At 42.2% G+C, this 24,207-nt stretch overlaps 1 protein-coding gene across 6 annotated transcripts in view; it reads left to right on the top strand.

The window, feature by feature from the left end:
* Positions 1 to 24,207, top strand: part of LOC107223529 (nesprin-1) — a 137,726-nt gene that overhangs the window by 12,259 nt on the left and 101,260 nt on the right. For 4 of the 6 annotated variants that reach the window (XM_046735955.1, XM_046735956.1, XM_046735952.1 and 1 more), the window contains exon 1: positions 14,019 to 14,718. The exons of 1 other annotated variant lie outside the window; for it this stretch is intronic. In XM_046735955.1, coding sequence (XP_046591911.1) covers positions 14,034 to 14,718 — 685 coding nt within the window. In that variant the 5' untranslated portion in view covers positions 14,019 to 14,033. Of the gene's footprint in view, positions 1 to 13,678; positions 14,719 to 24,207 lie in introns of those variants that run through there. One more of the 6 variants, XM_046735957.1, reaches the window with a different exon arrangement.

Here is a 24,207-nt window from a genome sequence, read left to right as displayed (position 1 = left end):
GGCTTTGTATATTATTCTGCAGCCTCCGGTTACGGCAGTGAATGAAAAAAATAATTGCCCACATTTTATCTCGGATGAATAACAAAACGGAAAAAGCTCCGAAAGCTTGGGTGAACTATCTAAGCGAAGAGGCGTCTTCGTTGCGATAACCGTGCAAAAACTGACCGATTTGTGGTTAGTGAGAGTTGTTTGCTTATTGATTTTCTGGTACATGATCAGCGTCGGATAAGCTGAAATAAGATTACGTTGTATTTCGGCGTCTCTGAAAGTAACGCAGAGTGTGCAAGCCTGCAGTGAGTAAGCAAGTGGGCAAGTTTGGCACGTTGAATCTAAATGAAAAAGGCTCTGCCAAAATGTCTACAGTACATATAAGAGGTGATCCTCTTGTCACGAGTCGACTTGGGTGTTAATTCATCTCGCAAATATTTACGCGTAGTCTTTAGGCGTCACTTTGCGATTCGTTAATTTTACAAATTGCATCATCGACACCTATATGCGGCGGATCTTTAATCTTGCGTAAATCTTTCATCCCACGATTTGGCTTTCGGGTCAGTATACCAAAATAATCAAAGGTTGTTGCATTCTTCCATCAAAGCTGTTGCCCATTTGATTGGGTTTATTTCCCCAAAAAAAAAATAAAGAAGAATAAAAACGAGCAATACTTTTGATCAGACTTTGATTGGATTTTCGACACGCAAGTGCCTGTTTCATCACGGTACAGAGAAATTTACCGGACCTTGTGAATTAGCGTACAGGATGTAAGTATTTTCCGTAGCAATAATCTTCAATTAGATCATGCATAAAGCTCACTTACTGCAAGCATCATACGAGCGGGCTTCAACCTCTCGGTTCGGCTTTATTCTTACACCGACGTAGGGTTTCATGGCGGAGTGTGTCGGGTGTTGGGTGAAAAGTACAGTCCAAGCATACTTATCCCAGGAAATCTAGAACCAAGAAAGGCGTCCGAAGGAGTCGGTTTGACGTGACTGTATGCTTCCGGCGTCAGTCCGCGTCGCTAAGCCGGCAAAGCTTAGCTGGCTGACTGGAAAATTTTTGCCACGTGAAACGTTGACGAAGGTTGAAGGTCAAGGTGATTTTTCTATAAACACATGAACCGCTAGTTGTTATTACCTTTCTCCTGCATCTTTTACGTCGCTGGCACGGGTCGAAGTTACCGCGAAACAGTTCGGTTCGGGTCAACTTTGACAAATGGAAAACGTCGAGGCTCGAACATGTTGCAATTAATTTTTTTCCTTTTGAAAAGCTGAATATTTTTGGAATATAGAAAAACTTTGGCCACGTGACTCGAGTCTCAGCCTCTACGAAACTCTTCGGGTTCATGCGGCATTAGAAACTGATTATTATTGTAATCGGGTAAAAATGACTTCAATCGTCTGCAGGATCTTTGACTTTTCGGAAAAGAAACCACTCTCATATTTATCGAATGACAACTGTGACAACGAGGCGCGGAATTGGGAGCGTTTTATATTTCTGCCACAAGAAAAGCGGAAATAGAACACTATTCCTGACCAATTTCAAGTCGATTCCAAGCTCCAGGTTTTTTCTTTGATATTTCTCTCGAGTGTTGAAAAATACGCACAGCTTCTAGGAAATTGGCTCTAAGATTTCAGTTTTTTCCCCGTCGTCCAGTGCACGAATATTTTATGCCCGACCGTATATTTAGTCGTAAATGGAAGCAGTTAATTTTTTCTCTCTCGCAAATTCCTTGCTTCTGAAAGGATCATTTCCTCTTCGTATAAATGACAATTAGTCATATTCTTAAGTGATTCGTGGTCCATCCACACGCCGCCGTACTTCCGTCAGGTGTTCTGCTCGTCGCCAATCGTAGTAAGCGACTATTCTAAAACCGTGCTTTGAATCAGAACCGCGTTCATTCGAGTTCTCTGATCGAGTAGGGCTCGAGAAAACCATCGGAATAGCTTTACGACATGATTACGAATAAAATTAGAATGCGAAGCGTCCCCGGTCCGAAATCCAAATTGGGTTAGATTACTCCAGTGTTATCGTCGAGCGATATTTTTTTCTCCAATTCCTGAGGTACATGGAATTGTTGACTGGTGCATAGCAGGCATTCCGATGCCATGGCGTGCCCATCAATTACCCTCTCCATGAATCGCGGGGTTATTGATAAAACTTTGCCCGAGATATTTTCTCGAAAATATAACCCTAGACCGCCGGTTACGAGTCTGAATCTAGTGGAACCGTAACTTGGGAGTCAACACGCGCATCATTCATGCCTGGGAATTTGCGTCCATCAAATGATACTCACGGTCCTTCGAACTAAGGGTGCAATTCTCAAGCCCGCGGCTCCGTTTCTTATCACCTCGATTTTCACCGCGTTTCATATTGCGCAAGGCGACGCGTGCCGCAAGCTTTGTAACGCGCGAAGCCGCGGTATTCTCTTCTTTTCGGAGAAACACAATAAATATTCGTTAACGCCGCTCCACCGTGAGTACAGTAGGACACCGTTCTATAAATAGAAGTGACGAACACCTGCCCGCGAACCATTCACATTCACTGGTGGGGATCGTGCTGAAGGCTTAACATGTAACGATGTTACGTCGGCTGAAATCGTAACGCTACGCCAAAGTTAATGCCGGTCAGAAGGCTTGTGCCGATGAATTGCACTTTTGGTGTTCAATTCAGGGAAGTCCAGGAAGTGGAATGCACCTCTGTCAGCTCGGCTGACTTCTAACTCTACTCACCACTTTCTATTTTTTGATTTTCTGCATCATTCCAATTTTTCGGTGACCGTTTGATCGACTCCGACAATGTTTAGCAGGTTCAATCTCAAGTTGATTCAAAGTATGCGGAACTGAATACGAGATTTCAATCAGCCTCCTTCAGTCTCTTTCATACCGGAAGTGATCGGTGGTGCCAGTTTGCTTCACAGGTTTCTTAGAGCGCAGCTGTTTCGCTGTTATAATTTCATGTAGAAGAGACAACTGGGATCAAAAAAGCTCTTTCCTTGTGTTCAAGCTCTTTCTTTAACTTCTCAAATTTGAATGATTGTATCTTCAAACGGAAATTCTTAGATTAACGAGGAGTAGAAATCGTAAGATGGATGAAGGAAAGCCTGCCTTGCATGAAAAGTTGCAGAAGAAAGTCGAGACTCGGTTCAGAATACAAGTTTCGTTACCTCGAAAGCGGATCGTGAAATGAAATTACGGTACGGAAAAAATTTCCTAGTATAACAGACGCAAATTCTGCTTCATCATATTTGTTGAACTGTAAAGAAATTTTTTGGCAAAGGTCAATAAACGAGTGCAAAAACAGATCTTTCGAAGGTCCCGAGTGAAAGGTCCGTGTACTTGTGTGATTTCACGTAGTTGTGGAAATCTCGGCTGTCTCGGAAGAAATTTTCCGCCACCGAACCGCGAAGTTTTCATTTAACGGCGAATATCGTCGGGCTAATTTACGACGACGAGCTTCGACTCCGAACCGATACGAACCGCATCGACAGAACTCGGGGCTATTTTACCGTGGGCGCGAAAGGCAGAACGGTCCGATTTATGGCTTCGCAGTTGTGCCGCTCCCGCTTGGCCAATGGGGCCTCTTGTCTCTTACGTATTTTTATTCGACGACAGACACATCTGGGACATATAAACCGGCTCGAAGTATTTTTCAACGCACTTGAAACGCCGCCCGGCTATGCAGACTTCGATCTGCGGGACTTTGTCGCAGGCATGTGGAGGAAACCGATTTCTGCCGATCGGCGAGTGATTTGCGGCTTTGGAAGCGGGTGAACGCTTACGAAACGAAACTGATCCAACGATCGTTAATAATCACGAGGTTTCCACAGTTCGGCAGAGATTTGCCTGTCGGAGAGACGGGCGTAATTCGAGTAGCTCGTCTTTTACCGCTTCCCCATGCCACATGGTGCAGGTCGATAGTTTATAACTACGAAGGTGGGCACAAGAAACGCCGCGATCGTGGTCTCGCGGTGTAAAACTCTTCGTGGTCTCTTTGTCGGTGACAAAAATAAAACTGATCTTTCTATTTTCACTCGTGACGGCAAAATCTTTATACCTATATACCCAAGTCTCAGCGGTAGCGGTAGCAAGCAGCAGAGCACGCGCGCTGCAAACTGTGTTTAAAGCTGCAAGGTTCAGGGCGACTTGAAACCCTACACTGTGTGTACGCAAAGATAAGTTGACACGTGTAAACGGGGTCTACAAGTTTGCTTATCGCTGATTGAATCGAGCTTTCTTAAGCTGCGCATGACCGCAGAGAAAGTCGTAATTATTACGAGGAGAACATGAGCTCCAGGGTGTGGACTCTTGATACTTCCCTCCACACGTTATTCGTAAGGTTTGGACCACCAAAGCGATGTCGCAACGGTGGGACAAAAGTTTAGAACATAGAAATTTTTTTCGTTGTATTCTTGATTTCGAGTGGCGCTTTCTCGTGCTTTCTTTTAAGATAAAATTATTAACGGATCGATTAATACGGATAAAAAAATTTGCGAATGACAATATAAAAGCGATTCATGAATCGTTGTAAGCGGCTTGGGTAAAACTGTTATTAATCGGCACATGGCATAAATACAGATTTACCAACTACTTCAGTGATAATATAAAATATTCTGTAATATCTTTAGTGGAAATCTCATTATTATGTTGACTGCACTTTGGTCCAAGTCGACGAATAATTCGTCCGTGAAATGGTAGAGTGTCCGCACCCTGATGAGCTAGGTACGGGCAAAAAGACCGATGATCGCGTTCATTTCGCTCATAAGATCGTGCGGCTTCTGTAAATATTTACAATGATGTACATGCACGACACCCGGAGTGCCTAGATGAAACAGGTATACAGTCGGGTTTAATAACGCCTCAAACTCATCGGGGAAGCTCGTTAAAAATCCTGGTAAACATCACGAGGTGTGAACCTGCCAAAACAAATACTGCAGCTATATTCGCCCGATTTTTTCAAGGTTTTTCTTCTCATTTTCAATTCTCAAATTCCAACCGTTTTCGAATGCAGCTCAGTTTTATCCGAGCGTATAGATGTGCAGTTGTTGCGAATGAGCTTTCTGCACCGACTTACGGTCTCGTCCAATCGCCGGGGAGAAATCGGGGTCGCTATAGTCACGTCTCTGAATCACGCAGCGTTTGATGCTTCTCGGTAAGAAGTCCAGGATATATTTATGCCCTGGTCATGTTCTGGCTACTATCGAGTCGCGATGTGGCGATACGTACTCACATGGATCCCAGTAGCCGGTTCGAGACCCAAGACTAACGGTTCCGTCCTCAATGGATGCCAAGATCTGAGGCCAATTTCAAGACCGAGAACCGATGATCGTGCCTCGAATCGCGCGAAATTTAATTTTCAATAAGGTCCTACTCAAGTTTCTCGACCCTTGCACCTTCGGCTGGAAACTTTGTTACCTTGACATCGTTACACTTGTGTAAAATAGACGCTTGAGCGAGACTAAATGTGGTTCACGCTACAAAGTGGTCCCCGCTGATTTTCCGGAATTGCTCCGTACATTTAGGGCTAGATATTCCGGGAATCGACCAGTCGTAAAGGCTACCAAACAGCCTCCGAACGTCCGTTGTTATGGCATATTAAAGAGGGGGATTTTCGAAGCAGTCTTTATCTTGAGCGCGTTTTTCAAGCTTTAACATGACAGTTTGATGCTGAAGTCTCTAAACACAATCTGGTGAAAGTCGGAATAGCCGTGTCGCTTGTTGTAGCGAACCTTATAAATGCACTCGGATTAAAGGGTTCCTTAAGAGTCAAGAGTCGAACAGCTCGCATTGCAACGAGTGCTGTGAAGCGTTGCGCAATGAATCGAAGCCTCAATTGGAAATGTCAATACATTGATTACCTGGACAAGAATCCAGCAGCCAGTTATTTAGAAAGCAGTATTATTTAACAAGGTAGGGTTAAATCAATCGTCTCGATAGAAGCTATTAATTGTTTCCCTATGGCACAATGTTTCACTGCGAACTAAGCCGTGTCTTTGGACGATCCGAGGGTGATTGCAAATGCGAATCATTTGTTGCGCTCGAAATTCATGCATCTGTAGCAAATCGCGGCTGTGCAAAGTTGGCAGATGTAGAGTTGCACGTTTCAATTTACACGGAACGTTTATTTCCGGCGATTTCGTCGCCGCTAAACTCTCATACTGTTTGCGTATTTTTTTTTCTGCACCGAATGCACCGCCTCGTCATAACCGAGTCCACGTAGCGTGCAATCCTATTTTTCTTGCACCCACGTAATCGAGTTTTTACTTTCGCGACGTGTTTATTCTCGGCTCTCACGTGTGGCGCAAAATTTTTCTGCATCGATCGTGTAACGGTGAAAAAGTTTGATAGCAGTCGCTGCTTTTAGGACAGTGGGAATGATTATTGGCTTTCAGTTTACGGTGTGTCAAAGATTTTGTCGACGGAGGATTGCCCCCAGATTTTCTCCTAAAATCGTAGACCGAACGTAATAACCCTCGTTCAATGTGTCTCTCACTTGTGCACGTAATATACTCAGGTTGTAAATATGCATCTTCCCTCTGCATCTAATATACGTATATCGGCATGCGGAAACTCGTAACTTGTTTATGACGTGAATTTAGATGCGGCGACACGAACTTCCATCTAGAACTCATTGTCGTTTTCCCAGTCACAGAATGTTTGTTCGATAGACGATAGCTGCAGGCATAAGCTGCCCCTTTTCGTTTCTCCGGTATCCAACGGCGGAGGTATCAACGCGTATTTACCCATTGAACCAGATTTCGAAAGATAAACACATCCGTATCAATAACCTGTATTAGCACACTTTTATTCCGAGTCGATGATATGGACTTCCGTAGCGGCGAACTACCATCAAATTAAGTATTACACAAAATATACAAGTGCTAACACCATGTACAATCACTCATGCCGAAGAACCGTTCTACAAAGAATAACCACCAAGAAAAAAAATTTCCGTTTATTTGTTCGCTCGCAGAGAGTCGGTATATTACACCCGTATTTTTACGTACACGCACCTATGTCGTACCGAATAATGGAGCAGCGTCGACACGTCGCTTTGCATATTAGCTCGTGTTACACGAAAATCGTTGAGGGTGAAGAGCGAACCGTTTCCATCCCAGGCAAAAATGCGAATAAATTACTCTGGACGAATTCTCGGTAATAGAGAGATACTTTCGAACCAGATTAATGATGCCTTGGGTCCAAATAATGCTCAGGCTGATCGTCAGATCGCGTGAAAATGTGGACGCAACTATAGGATAGGAAACAAGGAAACTCTACTACGGAACCAACATGGCCGCCAATCTGCACGCCTGCGGTTTAATTTTAGCTACAAATCCATTTATGGAGTTTAATTTTGATCCAGAATTATTCGACGCTAAGTAAAATAATGGCAAGAATGGCTTAGTCGTGAATTTGTCTTCGATGAAAGCTCGAGAGGTGAGAATTCAACTTGCGCTTATGTCGCACCCGAGTCTGCACGCGTTGCTTGTGCTTCGCCGGATATTCACAAGATTGTACGGTTGAGAAACCCGTTTAGCATAGTCTGACCGAGGTAGTTTTGCCCACGCAATTGTGCCCATCCTGTTGTCTCATCGCTCTTCCAGACTTGCACGTTACTTATGCTCGACCTGAAAGGATTTTTATACTCCTGGTTCGTGAGCTTGGATTGAGCTGATCCATTTCCTGAAATCGATACAGGTTTTGTCGAATCAATCGATTCATTTCGCCTAGAGCGAGGAACCACGCCGTTATTCCTAATCGTTTTTTTTTTTTTTTATTCCTTGAAGACTTTAACTGGAATGGACTTCGACTCGTCCTCCGATTTGCGCGAGGTTTCGTGATGTATTTAATTGGGTTCATATTTCGTTTCGGATAAAGGCAAATTCACTCTGATACTAAACATGGAGTTCCGATCTGTGTAAATTGTATCAGTATCGTTCGGAAGACTGAGCAATAAAAATAAATCACCTCGATTCGTCGACTGTCAGAAATACAATGTATACCACTGCAGGAGGAAGGCTTCGATTCTACTCAAATATTTATACGGCGATTTGGGAAATAATGGATTCCCTTTTATCATAGTCCCCGCTATCGCTCCCTCGAGTTTCTTAAGGTGCAGCTCAGCTGTCTATACGATTTTTAATAAACAATTCATCGTACCGTGAAAGTTGTTTGGACCCCTTAATCGGTTTTATCTTTACATATATGTATACAGCTGTAAAAACTGGGTTACATAGTTTGTAAGTTTACATGCTTCGATGTAGCATCGTTAAGGTTCTTTTGTTCATTATCAGCTCCAATAATTTTCGCCGATGTCGTTTTTTCCAATTGGCATTGCTGTACACTTTTCCAGGCACCATGCATCGATTAGCTTCACAGTAACGCTCGGCAAATCAAAAGGATTTTTCCACATTGATTAGCTCAACGGAGCGAACGAATTAACTGGTGCGATCAAGTAAAACTATAAGTCGTGAAATAAAGTAGAGGAGCTCCGGAAATTTTTATAGCTACGCAACATCAGCTGATCGGGCAAAAGTTACCAAAAACAAACACCCGCTAGAATTTTACGAACTCGGCTTATCGTTACAAGTTCGAATAACTGAAAATTATTGAGACGATTTGTACGTAGACTTGTTATTCTTTAGCAATCCCTAGGGAGAATGATTTTATATTTATACAGTCTTCCAAAAGTTCAAGCCTTACACTTATTATACGTTACGTAACGCTTTATTGACCAGCACCACTTTCAGAGCCAAGATTTTACGTATAGGTAAAACATCAGTCTGGCGTTACAAGAAATTGAAGAAAATTTCACCACGAATATAAAAATTTTTTGGAAATTTTGATAATTTGAGTAAGAAGAAAGTTTGGAACAAGGAAGGCGTGAAGAAAAATTAAAACTGTCTGTAGGATTATGCAGTTCACAGAAGTGGAAATTTTCGCGTAAATAACCAGATCGCATTACCGAGGCGAAACGAGCAACGCATAATATCAAGAGTGAATTTAATCCCGGGAATGCAAGGAATGCCGAAGCAGGCCGTTCAAGGTGTACAAATTCATAGCTGCGCACTTGAGTAATTACGTTTGGTGGCAAGTTTACAACTTAATAAGTCGGCAGGGAAATTCATGCAGTCGGGGTGGATGAAATTATGCAGCAGGGTAACGCATCGATGTTGCGACTGCGGGACAAGGATAAAAAAAAGCGATGCGAGACACGCGTGTCTCGTTCGCGTATCGATGATTTCCGATCGAATTATTAACGGATCGATGCGGTGAACGATCACGGGGCTATGCGGCTTTAATACTCGACGATCGGTCAGCTGTTACGTCGATTATAATACCCACTTACTCAGTGTACCGTCGGTCATCGCGTGATTACGGTGTAACTTTTAGCCGAGGCCGTTTTTTCTCATACCCTGCACAAAAAAATGCCCTTTCCGTTAAACGTCGAGCCGACGAAATTGAGAGTGTTCTCGGTAATTGTTCGGCCGGTGCTCATGAACTGAATACGCGACACGTGGTGTATAAACGGCGGATTTCTTGTCACCGATAAAAGTGCTGTGTAACACCCTGTAAAGTGGTTTACTTTCTTGTTTACAGATCTCGTAAAAATTCAATAAAACTTCCTCTACTTTCGTTTCATCTAGATATCGTTGTAGCGAGGGGTTGATTAAATTTTTCAAATTCCGGAAAGCTTGTTTTCAGAGAAGCTCGTTCTCCGTAAGAATGCTGATTGCTGAATTTTAAAAGTTCCACCGTTTCATTATCGGACCAACCTCCCGAAGTGTTTGAAATCTTTACGGTAACTTACTCGTTAATTCGGTCATTACACTCGATGTGATTTGTCGGAAAATTCGATGGCCATTTCTTGGCGTTAAATGAAATACGTCGAAGGAAATATACCGTTTGCTCTTAGATCGAATGAAGTTTCCTTTCAAACCGCTACCTCTGACAGTCCGAAATTTGGGCCAAACGAGTGTAAGTTCTGTTTTGAAAATTTCATTCGCCACTCGTTCGTACTGATTGCGGAAAATAACAAAAAAGCTGTTCAAACCCTGGCAAGCGGTGTTCGACCGGAGGGTCGATGTCAGCGGAAAGCAACGGTCGCCATATTGATCGGAAAGCTTAGGTTCCTCGTAACGAGTTGGACACGCGGGATTACGGGTGGTGAACCTGGTCATCAACTTGTTTGCTCGTTTTCTGCCTCGGACATAATTCATCGCCGTGGCAAAACCACGCAGTTCTCGGTTCGATTGCTGGATGAAATAAGAAAATGCCCAAAGTTCTATCTCCTTGACGCGCCTCACGGAATGACCTTCGCTCGCCGACACGGTCATTTGGCACCAACTGCGACCGCCGGGATGCAAACCGGCTTTTCGAAGAGACGTGTGTACGAGGAAGACGCGAATGTTGGTACCGAAGACACATCCGCCCAATTCGCGTGTGCGAGGCCATCTCACCGACGAATTGTATTCATTTTTACCCGTCGTATGCGGACCGTATTACGTTTGTGTATTCCTGCCCTGCACACAGAGTAGTCCGTTTTAATTTTTACGCTTGCTCGATTAATTACGGCACAGTTTGACCAGGAAATTCAGGGTCTGATTGATATTTTCAAAGTTGAACTTACCGAGCATCAATTGGCACTGTGGAATATTCTTCTTGTATCATAGAAAATTACGGAAGTATTGAGTCATTGTGTCGTGGATGTTGGTATCTTGAAATTTAGGACTGAATGGGACGCAGAGTCAGAATTGAATTTTGGTAAAGATGAGAAACCGTTTAAAAAATATTCAGCAATGTCGTTTACGCTAATGACTGATAGTCTCGTATTTGGTAGCTGACAGCGCTCATAGGACATAAATGCAGTTCGAAAAATAACAAATTTTTCAACAATCTCTTCCGCCGTAATTAGTCGTTCCGAATGGTTGTATCCACTTTCTCAACGTAAATTGGAGAATCGATTCGAATGGGACACCCGGTGTATCAAATTACTTGTGTATAGGCAACCGCCACTTACCGATTACTGCGCTGAATGCTTTACGGCGCAGCAAGGACAGAGCGGCTGCTCGAGAAAGTGCCAACGAAAAGTATGGGTCAATATCATGCAGGCGTTTCTCGTGAACTATACTATGCGATTCGTGAACATTAACGAAGTGCCGAGAACTTTCGTCGATCTTGCGGTCATTTGGCTGATAGTATCCGATGTCCACGTGCCGTGCGACTCATTGCATCAGCGTGAGAGTAATAGAGAAAAAAATCCGTTCCACATGCCGTTGTACCGTATCTGGCGATGGTTTAATTTGATCGTTGAGAGTTATAACACGAGACTCTGGCGCTGTTATCGATGTAATCGGCTAATTCTGCCGTAAATTTATAATACAGATTAGATTAGTGAGTTGACCGTTGTTTGCGCAGCAAAACACAAGATCAACACGGCAGTAATGATATTAAATTATTTAATTTTGTATGCTTATATATTACATATGTATATATAGTGTGCGAGATAATTTTATCTTCTTTTTTTTATGTAAAAAAAAAAAAAACAAAGAAAAGTTCAATACCTAACAGCGGGGGAAGTCAAACTGGTTTCTCACAGCAACGCTACGTCGATGCTATCTCTACACGTACATATATTACACATATATAATGTATTCGAAGCAAAGAAAGTCAAGATTATTAATCACACGAGCCTGCTTAGTCTCGCGCTTCATCGAATGTCGCGTTGAACTCGAAAGTCAGTGTATAAAAATAATCCGATCTTCTTTTTTCATTCTTATAATCTGTGATAAACTATTTACGTAGCGCATAACCGACTGTCTAAATATTATATATTTTTTAGACACGTGGAACTAATATCTCCAAATATTATATTTTTTAAACACGCTGAACAAGTGTTTATCTTAGCGTTTTTTCACTCATTGTATAAGACATCGAGGCTCGAAATACAATTAGGAAGACGAGTCGAATGGATTTATAATTGCTTCAAACAAGCGTCAACTTGAGTCTTCGTCCTATCATCACTCCGTCTGTTTTCTTCTTGATTATAGTTTTAATATTACAGGTCAGACCTGCCGTATTGACGGTGAACAAAAAACTAAATTTTAACGAATCAAAGGTGACGAATTACTGTAGCTTACGCGATCGCTTCATCCGGCATCATATCGGTTTGTTTATTCAAATCGTTCACGTGGATTGTATATTTCATTCAGTTAGCAAGGATGACCGATATTGCTTTGTGCAGGTGTATTAATATTATACATAATATACATATGGATGATATACCAAAAATCGTATTTGCTCGATACAGTCTTGTTAATGTAATTATGCAATTGCAGCGGTCAATTCGTCCACGTGCGCGATTGGACCGAACATTGTGAAAACGATCGTTTGGATTCTTTAGGATACGAGTCCAAGTGCAGTGGCGACTAATTAAAGGCGTGTAGGCTGCCACTGGAACTAATTAACCAAAGCTTTGGATCGCTGAATTTGGTCGAATTGCGTAAGCTCCTGTTAGTCGTATTTCGGAAGCGATAAAAGTTTCCTCGTTGCGGTGACCGGGGATTCAATTAACTCGGGTATCGGAGCAAAACGCGCCGGTGTTTATGACTCGAATTTTGATGTGTCCATACCTGCACTGAACGCGAAGTGAAAATTCCGATGTTGGCTTGTTTCTTTGAAACAAGAAATTTTGAAAAACCGCATACTTGACCGTATTCAAACATGTTATGAACCAGCTTTCATTATACCATTCGATTAACTTATCGGAATGTTTTTCTTAGAAAGATCCGCAAACGAGAGGAACGATAAGCAAAAAATAAAGTTGTTGAGATAACTTTCATTACGTTGGTTCTCTCACTTACGTAAACTGTAAGCAGCGATTTAGAGAGTAACATATCATCAAAATATTCATAAAACTGAATTCTGTGATGATTAAAGTTGCTTAAATTGTGATATTGTTCCAATTGCAAATTATTGGAAGTATTGCATAATTGGGGGAGGTATAATTTGCGAATGGTATCTCTTTTGTACACTACAAGTATAGTAATCTGTAAGTCAACATTTTATTTCTGCAAAATTGATTTCCCGACTATGAATTTCTTCAAGAACTTAATCGACGCGAGACGAAAAAAAAAGAGTATCAATTAAGTATTTGTTGTAACAATTTTCAAGCCGATAGTTACATTCTGAACCAACTTTCAGATACACAAATTGCCGTGAACTAATTCAAGGCCGAGTCTATAATTTATACACAAAAGAGACTTTAAAAATGAATTTGGCGGCAGAATCCGTGACTCTATAATCTCCTGAAAGTACCGCTCGTTAGAGGCGATAAACCTTCGGACCTTTGCCGCTGGTGGGATGTTGCATTTGCATTTCCTCGTTCACCATTTAGTGGCGAGTGCGCGTGTGGGCGGTGTTCCGAAAAGAAGCGGACACCGAGTGGTTTCCTTTGCGGAGTCCTGGACCGAGTCGCCGTAGGTACGATATTCCGCAAGAGGTTATGCCGGCCGGCCGGCGAAGGACCAGACAAGATAAAGGATTGATCGAAGGTTCACGGAGGTGGCGGAGGCGGTGGAAGCGGCTCCGTTGGGGGAACTGCGGCGGTGGCATGGGGGCGGGTAGAGGACGTTCGACTCGACGGCGGCGCCTCGTCGGTCGTCAGTATCGAACCGGCGCCAGCCGAGTCTAGATGCGTACATTCCATATACGGCATTCCATTTTATACCGCGTTTAGTGATACGCCTCGTAGTCGGGGGCGATTGTGCGTCGAGAATTGGAGGAGTAGAGGAACCCGGCTTTTCCCAGGAACCGTAGCAAGAGAGTCGACACCGAGTCGAAGGGTTCGCCAGAGGGTGAGGAGGGTAGAAAAGCGTTCGGAGCACGCGCGCCTTCGGCCGGACAAAGAGAAGCAGAGTCGAGGGGCGGTTAAGCGACCCGTAGAACCACCTTGGCTCGCGAAGTGCAGTGCGGCAGGTTTAACCTCGGAAGTGGTACCGGACCGGGATGGTCTCCGGGATCTCACCCGTCTAGAATAAGATGTCACAGCCTCCGCCGGGGGGCGGCAGCCCCGGGGGCGCCGGAAGTCCCCGGACGCCACGCGGCACCCGGCTTCGCGATCGCGTGAGCTTCTTCGAGCAGGTGTGGGCCTCCGGAGGACGGACCTCCAGCACCGAGGACCTCGTCGACGAGGTAGACCACGCGGTACACCCGCGTTCCCCGATGACGATGAGGCCCTCCTCCAGGACGAGCAACTCCTCCTTCGAGGAGAGCTTCGAGCGACTCGTCGAAGAGGGCGAGCTCAACGGCGCCAAGGTGGTCAAGTTCGAGAAGATCACCGTTCGGAAAAGTGTCAGAGAGCTCGATAGCACGACCTCTACAACCACGACCCTCCGGGGCCCAGGCACCCTGGGGACCGCCAGTCGGACCCCGAGCGAGGAGCAGGCCCTTGAGGATTCGGCCTACCAGAGCCACGGGGTCCACGGCAGCAAGTCCAGCTCGGTCACCTCCTTCACAAGGTTTCCCTCCGAGGAGAGTCTGTCCAGGAGCAAAGGGGCCAGCCCCCACAGGACCGGGACCCCCGATTTTGAGGGATTCGGCGCTGAGCGACCTTCCGCCGAGTGGTACGCTGAGTACCGGAATCAGAGCTTCCAGAACATCGCTGTCAGGATGGAGTACCAGCGAAGTCGCAGCGAGTACGACGCTCACATTGCTGAGATAAGAGGTATCTACCTTGAGATGATGTACCTATAAGTTGCAGGTCGTTACCAGGTGCATAGCACACTTGTCGAGGCGTCGCGCCGACGACTATCATTTGGCTAGTGTAACAAATGGCCTGCTTGGTGTCAATGGATTAGAAAAAAGACGGTGACCATCATAATTTCCCCATGAGATGTGGTGTAATGACTGTCAATAAGCCTAGAGTCAAAGTTGTGCCAACTCTATGTTCACGAATGTCTTCAGAACGTCGAGATCGAGAAAAATCAAAACAAAATCTAGATGAAAACAAGTTTCACTATTCTCTGATCGCGTTAATAAGTGAATTTACATCGAACTTGCACCCTAGATTGATCGCAAGCCGCAAACCAAGCGGATATTCGCGAACGTCTGGTCGATGTCAAAGTCAACCGTTGGCTTTGAAAACGCCCTTTTCATCAGCTGTCTTAATTTTCTACCGTCGATTGGTTGAATATTAGTCGCTTGCAGTGTGCTACTAGCAGCAAGAATTCTTGAGCTTTGTGTTTTACGATTGCGTTCTATTCAACCTGTTGAGAAGGTGTTCAAAGATGGGTTCGGTCGGTACTGTCATGGCGGTCGCGACGGTTAGACCGATGCAAAATTACATGGCTGCGGATCGTTCGCGCCTAATTTACAAAGCCACCTGGCTCCGTGAAATGCCAGAAGACACCGGACTTCGATGGCCTCTGATAAATAATCGTTGGACCGTTGCGCCTGTACTTTCACTTTTTAAAGATGATCGGGATGCCGCGCCTAGCTAGCCAAGGTCAACGGACACCTTCGAAGTCGGTTCGTAACGCGCCGTGGCAACCGATGAAAGCGATATCGTATCATCACGGTCAGTGGTCGGTACCCGTCATTAGCCTCGAAATTGGCAGGATAATGGGGTAAATTTGAAGCATGGGAAACGCGCTACGCCCACTGATTACATCGAGTGCCGGCCGGCATTTCTAGCCTCGTGCGACGCCGCGAAACGCTTACAGTCGACGCTGTATGCCGGTTCAAGGTTGTAGCTTGTGTACAACTACACGTACAACAGACATCCACCGGCGTGACAAACCGCTGTATGAAGCTTACTTTTGCCGACTGATAAATTACACACTCGTCACCGACGCAAGAAATCTACACGATTCTCATGCCACTGAAAAGAGGATCGCGTTTATTAAACCGAGGCGTGTCACAGATTTTCGTTAAAATTTGCTTTTCGAACGATTCGGAACATTTTCAAACGACTTTCCCCGGGCTTTGCCCATTGTTTTCTCACCTGTACGTCTTGCGATGAAATCAACCGCAAGTCAACAAGGAATATCGAGTTGTTTGTCTTATTTATCGATGTTGACCGACTTCCATTGCGTGGCGCAAGCGGCACAGTACCTACTGTGACGATGTGGCTGTGGATATGCTGTATACTTTACTGAAACACAATATTTCGTACTTGTATAACAGTATTTAAGGTAAATGTACCAGTTATTGACACGTTCAGACCCAATTACGGACCCATTTATTTACCAAACTTACGAATTGACGGTATAAGTTGCGAATTTCTCGACGACTAAAACCAATTGCTGGAGAATTAGAGACTACAAATGTATTTCTCGGTAATTAGAGAACTAAGGATCGAACAGATACAACCAAAAAAGGTCAAAAATTGGGACAGGGTCAGTAACTGGTACTGATAATTACTAGCGTAAAATTGGAGCAGCGAAGCGACTCTCACGCAGATTTTATCCCTGCGTATTATGCAGTCCCGACATTTTTCATGACAACTAATCACGCGTGCCGAGTAGGTACACACGCGTCAAATGACAAGGCTGAACCGCGTTAAACGGTTGATTATATGTATTACGGGCATCACGAGCCGGAGTGATGGAATGAGTTCATTACATACGACATGAAGAATATGATCCGCAAAAGACTGGAGAGAATCTACGCTGCCCACAAGATACAAACACGAGGCTTGTTAACCGTGACGTAGAAGTTAGAATCGGTATTATCCTAGTTTCAGTTTGCCTCGCATGCACCACGAGTTTACCAAAATCACTGTCAGACTCTACGTGCTCTCGGCATGCGATTTTAACCCTATATACCTATTACCTGTACACGTCGGAAACACACCAATTATCAAGTAATTATGAAACAATTTTGTTCGCCAAGCAGCGATGAGATTGACTTCACCAACTGTCAGAAATCAATTCGAACCCACACGTTAAAGTAGTCGTAGTCTGTTTCGGAGGATTTCACTCGCCTCCACCTTCAGATCCTTGTATTTCTCATCCTAATCCCTCGCACAGGCATTTCAATTTTAAATGACGTCTTTTCGCGCGTTGGTTGGATTTAAAACCTTTTTTCACCGCTCGTAAAAATTTGGGTTCTAGCCTTTGGTCCGTTTCGGAATTGAGAAGGCGAACATCTTTGGCGTTTTGTGCTCTTGAACCGAAGACGCAATTTGATATTTAGCTTAAAAACTTGATGGGCAGAAACGAGCAACTCTTCGCTCTTTGGTGAGAGAAATTTTTGGTTATTGTTACAGTACAGTTATCGTTTATTCTCGTTTTTACCACAACCGTAAAATGCAGTTCTGGGTACAAGATAGAAATAAGTTTTGCAGCTATGATCGGAAAATCTAGCGAGTGTTACTATTCTCTTTGCTTATCGTCACTCGTGCCGTACTTTCTCGTAATTCTACCTAGGTATATGTGCAATATTTGATATTGGGAAAACAATGATTTAATCTAAGGCCCTATTCTAACTGAAAAAATGTAGTAATAACTAGACTAACGGATAGAATTTTGAATCAGCAAAAAATTTATTGCCGACAACTGTAATCAGATTGAATAGTTACTAGTACGTATCACGCTTTCTTGTAGGTAATTATAAGAATATTTAAACCATTATTTTCACTGTTCCCATTTCACTAGAATTTTCTAAATACTACAATCGATCATACACATATTTCGAGTTACTAAATTGCGATTGCAGTCACCGCAATCTTCGACGTTTCTTATGTGACCAAGAATACAACGAGCTTACAAAATCGTTACCGAAACCGGATCCTCCGAATTGGGTCGTACCAATTTTGATAAAAATCACATTACACTCGATCGTCAAAGAAACGCGTCCAGTTAACTTTCTCTCTCTCATACTGACTTGCAATGTATAACAGGTCGAAAAACAGTAACCGATGTAGAGAAAAAGAATTCAAGGTGAATCGGGTAACCACGCAAGTGCCGTGCAAGCACACCTAGAGCATGGGAAAGTGTTCAACCCTCACCTGGACACACCGGTCAGTATTGATTCTCTAGCCACCCAGTTGTCGGTCTTGTAATAGTGAATACTAAGGCGTACGCACCGTCAATTTATCGCACTGGGGCGATTGCTCCCTTGGCTGGGGTGAGAAACGTGGTTTGGTTTTCTATCGGGGTGTACAGGCAGAGAGACTCACGCGACGCGTAGTAAATATGGACGGAAAAGTGTCCGAAGCAGCGGCAGCTTCGCAGCAAGCTTGGTAAGATAATATTTTTTCCGGATATCGTATGTCTTGGTAGAATACCGTAAGTCGATGTATAATATACGTATATTTTTAACGATCTCGTATTTGCTTCACTCGTCAAATCACTGCCAACATGAACTCGATATTTCTGCAGGCTCGCTCTTTCGCGGGATTACAACGACGGTTCTCACCTTATAGGAAATCGATGTGGAATTATTGTACACTCTCTTCAAAGGAGCATGTTTAGTTATCGAAATGAGATGGTTTTGAATAATATGTACGGATATCGGGGAGTTTTTACACTTGCAAAATGCAAAAAAATTTTCCGAGTCTTGTGTCGTAAAATAAAATTCGAACGAGACACTTCGAAGCTGCTCTTAAATATTTTATGGTGTACTGTATATGATCTGCGAGGATGAATGGTGCCTTATACAGTCAGAATCAAAAGCTAGGAAAAGAGAGAAAAACTCCCGAAATGTTATTCGCGTATATCTTGACGAAATATCTTGGTGCAAATAACATTGTTGGAGATTCTTTAAACAGTTTTTTCTCCTTTTCTATTCGTATCTAATAAAAATATGAGTACTACACTATGTGTGCGATAGTCAGGCTAATGGGATTGAGAATCAATGATCGTTTTATCCGCTTCGTCACCGTAGCGCCCAACAGCCACGATGAGAAACGGTATATTAATTAATTTTGTCGCGTCGATGATAGTAATAATACCTAATACCAAAGAATCAAAGGCTGCTCGGTGAAAATTAGGATTTATTTCAATTATGTGTAACACCCTTTATTGTAATTGATAACATACCATTCATGATTCACTCGTCATTCCTATTTATAACATTCACCGAGGGTTACTCTGCTTCTGTGACCTCTAACCTCCGTCGTAAATCGATTCGACTAGCAGCTTTAAATTATGTTATAAACGACGTCTCGTAGCTCTGAACACAAGCCGAATGCTCGTTGTTAGTCTGAACTGTTAATTATTTGACAACATCGTTGACGAACTTTACCGCGTCAAACGTAACTCCGGCATTTTACTCGAATCGAATTTCTTCGCGCGTTATCAAGAAAACGATGCCATTGAGAGATTTTATTACACGTCACGGAACGGATTGATCTCATTTTAAATGGATTATCTCTGATTGGCCGTTGGGTTTTTACAAGATTATTAGGCATGCCTTTCGGCGTAAGACGTTACGTCATCGTTACGAGAAGTCAACGTCTTTAAACTCGCTGCACGTTGATGGATTATGAAATTCCTCGTGGCTTTGACCTCCGGGCTATTTTCGAAGGATTGTTTCTCGTTTGTTGTAATACGTGATCGGCGGCTGCAACCGAGATACCGATACTTTCAATAATTATTCATGTATACGTAGGAATAACTAGCAAAAGTTGTCAGCTATAGTTTCACTCCTCTATTAAGCTCAGACTCGGACGATTCGACTTGTCTACGTTCACGGAAAACCTGTTTTTAGTTTTTATTTGTCAGAATAACATCTCAGCGAGTCTGAGAAAATATTTTGACGACAACGCAGAGTCATAAATTAACCGGTTGAATGACACGTACTCAGTTTCTACAAGTTATAATGCATTGTATGAACAAGTTGCGTCTTTCATAAAACATATAGTTGGACACGTAATTATACGGCTGGTACTTTGTCACTTTGTCACGAAATATGGTTCAGGCCTCCAAGAAATGGTCGGCGGTCTGGAATTCTGAAATTTAAATGAACGACTCTCGAAGAATCGTATCCATGACTGTTTTTACGAAAAACACGCACGGTCTTGAAGGCTTCCGATTACTTAAAGTATGTTCGTTTTAAGTGCCACGATATTTACCTCAAGCACCCCCATTTTTTTAAATAACTTTTAAATCTTCCAAAATATCACCTGGACGATGAATTGGTGACTTTGGGGTACAGAATTCAATTACGTTTTATTTCTGCATCGTCAGGTTTACATTATCCGATTGACGAAGCAGAAAAGGCAGATCAAAAACTGTAAGTGTTGGACAGAAATTAATATTTTATCTTTGACTTGATTCTTCATTAAAAGCGCTCCTGGATTTTTTTGCACACCTGCCGCGGAAACGCTCCCGATATAATTTAAATTGGTAATAAAATTGAAGAAGCTAGCACTTGACAAATTCAAGGTGTCTACCAGGACACCTGTCTGTACTCCTTTTCACCCAATAATACCGGCAAATTAGGGACGCCTGTAAGATTTCTATAAATTGCACCTCGAGCAGTTCTTTCATTTGAATTGAATATACCTGTGTAGACGATAGGCGCAATCAGTGTAAAAGCGCTATGCCATGGACGAGGCCTTCGCTGACACGATTATGTAATTGGGAGTGAAGCGAAGGAGAGGTACGAAAGAGATAGAGAGCGAGAATGAGAGAGAGAGAGAGTGAGAGAGAGAGAGAGAGACTCGATTCCAGTGTCTGACCTCATCGCTGAGAACCTGTCCCACTTAACCGGTGAACCTTCTGCATCGGAATCGCTGCCACAAGAGGCGAAGAGTGAACATCGCACTGTGAAAGCGACAAACTGTGACGATTTTATCACGACTTTGTTATTGTACCGCCACGACTGAATCCATTGAGTTATGCGAAAGTACGTCGACTGGTTATATTATATTATATCGCACGTATACGTTGAGCATATATTCATATCGTTGGATAGCATTTTTCGATAGCTTGTTGTTGAGAACCTCGAATGGTGGGAAAGTGTTGAGAGATTTGACAAAAAATTTATCCGAATTTGAGAATCGTAGTACGACAGACCTCTTTTAAGAATAATAACGCAATTAATTACGAGGTCTCATAGACAATCATTTTATGTTTCATATGAGGACGTGGATATTACATTTGAAAACTGATACGGGTATGAAATTGATAGGAAACACGACGAACGAATTTTTACAACTTTGTGATCGTAACATCGTTGAAATATTAAGTAGATCAGGTTTATCTATAGGTGAAAATTTATTTTTAACTGTTCACATTGCACGAGAAGGCGCTGTATTTTTAATCTAGATTATTAACTCATAGAACAACGTACGGTGTGTTTATAAATGGTAAAATTGTATAGGTCATTTTAATACAGCAAGCTTTCGTAGCTGCTGCTGAGATAATTAGTGCACAGGATAATAAAACGTGTTATAAAATTAGAATGAAAAGCAACGACGAACTCGCAATACGCAATGCCTGCAGCACATTCGGTCTCTCGTCGAAATCTAAAAAAAAAAAACTATCATCGCCGGCACAAAACAAGGTAATATACATTGAACGAATAAGCGACTAGGTCACGGTCGCCATGCGTGTAGGTTTCGTCTTTCGTTCAAGTACATATCCTGTCTCTCACTTGCTAAATTGTATTATGCTTGCACGAATCTGTCAGCCGAGGTTCGCGTATTATTTGCAGCCAAACAAATATTGCGAAAAGAATCGGCACGTGCGGCAAGCGATTATATCGATGCCGTAACATTATACGGAATTATCAATGACGTGGGTATGGCAAGCCTGCAATTCGCATGAACTTGAAAGTTGATTAAAAGTTTAATCCTTTACCTAAGTGAAAAAATTCTCCCAAGGTCCATTTTTTTTATTCTTTGATTTCGAGCTCCAGAGGAAAGAGAAAGTTCGATTTACACAAAGGCAAGCATCGATAAATTGTGAATTATTCATACGTAGTAACTTTTAACCCTGATTGTGTTGTGAGGCAATTTATAATTATTACCGCTCGTCGTCGTAAGATCTCTAATAATTTTCAGCAAACAACACAATTTAATCCTCGCAGCAGGATTAAGCGACCGAGAATTTATTGCTGATCAATTACCCCTGATTACAAGTAATAATAACAATAATATAAGACTAATAATAATTAATGCAATAGAATTAATTGCGTGCTTGAACTTGGTCATACTTTAATTCTGTCAAATACAGAATACTTTGTCCACGTGTGCTTAGTGAATTCCTCATTTATTCGTTAGAAATGAATATAGAAACATCACTCATAATTCAAAGGACTCACTTCATTAAGGAATTACAGAAGTCCATGGCAAACTAGTACAGAAAGACTGAATACTCGCAGGAATTGCAGATGTAACGAGTATCTCTCAACGAAACGTGAAGTATCCGCGCTCAATCAACGCCTCATTATTTTAGCCAAATATTTACCGTCAGGACGAAAAGGATTCTGAGATCACGTAAAGGATTTCTGAAATTTTCTCTCTCTGACTCTTTCTCCTTTATCGGAAAGAGGTGAGTAACAATAAATAATCAGTAAACCTGACATAACGCGTATATTTATCTGCAATCCTGCCCGAGAATATACCTAATTGCAGGTACAATACACTGTTAAAAATCATCGTGAATTTACTACACATTTATAGTACAAAACAGTTGCCAAATTACAAAATCAAATTGAAAATTAAAAAATTCGTCGTAGCGACGTTAATTACAATGTATTTGCCTTATATTTACGATAAGAATGTTCGATTTAACTAAAATGTATAAGAAAAATACGAAAAAAATAATTTGAATTTACTAAATTGTGTAGTAAATTTGTTATATTTGTAAATTGAACAAACAGAGAACGTATGGTGAATTCTCTGTCCTGTATGAGAATAAAACTTTTAATACAGTGTAAGAAGTTCCATACGGAAATTTTTAACAGTTGTATTTTCCTTTTTACTCTCATTTGACCAGACTTTGGGTGTGGCCGCGAGGATAAGCGATCTCTTACATATCTTTGATGCAAGCCTTCTCCGCATCTGTAGAATGTATATACATACGTATAATGCGAAGGTGTAATTCAGCCCGAATCGCGTTGCTCAAAGCCTATACTTCTGATAATACGTATCGTACGAAGAAGGATTCTAAATTTATTACATTGCCAAGTGTTGCGTCATCCGGCGAATAAAAGCAATGTTAAAAATTTTTGTATGGAACTTCCTACACTGTATTGGAAGTTTTATTCGGATACGGAACAGTGAATTCACCATACGTTCATTGATAATTCAATTTACAAATACAATAAATTTACTACACAATTTGGTAAATTCGAATTGCCTTTATGTATTTTTCTTATAAAATTTCGTAAAATTAAACATTTTTATCGTAACTCTTTTGTACAGTAAATACGTAGTGAATTTATAAACATTTTTAACGGTGTGCGCTATTCAGGATTCGATCTCGGTGTTTAATTTCGCGTGAGCAGTTAAAAATTATAAGTGTATTAGTTCTCGAAATCACGTTTATGGAAAATTGAAAGCTTGACCAACGAGGTGGAACCACTAGTTTCGTAATTAATTTCATCCTGTTTCCTATTAAGATGACGAATTCCCCTTCGGAAGTTGGAAATCGAACCGATTTGCGAGCGAACCCCAAGTATGCACTACTTGTGCATAATTTATCGTGCATCATCTATCATACGAATAAGAATATGGAACCGGAAGTATAATACGTAACCGGATAGTTCCTTCTTAGTTTGGCGTGGGGTATAAAATTGCGAAAGGTTAAAAAGTCGACTGGACAAAATCCCGAAAGTCAAACTACCGATAGTTAAAAGCGTAGGAAGACCATAAATATGTAAACACGACTTGTAGAAAAGTAAAAATTGAGAATGCAAAAATGTGTAAATATTATAAATTTATACCGACATTTTTTTTTTTAAATGGCTAAGATTTCGAAAGACGAAATATTAAATTGCGATAAAACGCACAGTCAAAAAGTCAACTTTTCAAGTGGCAGACTCGTGCCTGTGTCGAAAATCGACAAATCCGAATTTATCAATGACGACTGTCCAAAGCATCGAAAGATCGAAATCCCGAAACCTGTCAAAGACAGAATGGCCAAAATGCTGAATGGTTGGATGACGTCAGAAACCCATATATTATTCTCTGCGGCGCCACATGTATCCAATGGTCTGTGTCTAGTGCCATGTAACACAAGTCTACATAACTATGACAACC

The sequence above is a fragment of the Neodiprion lecontei genome, chromosome 3, assembly GCF_021901455.1.
Source record: "Neodiprion lecontei isolate iyNeoLeco1 chromosome 3, iyNeoLeco1.1, whole genome shotgun sequence".
NCBI lineage: Eukaryota > Metazoa > Arthropoda > Insecta > Hymenoptera > Diprionidae > Neodiprion > Neodiprion lecontei.
The sequence above is the reverse complement of the archived record's forward strand: the minus strand, read 5'-3'. Positions and strand labels throughout refer to the sequence as shown.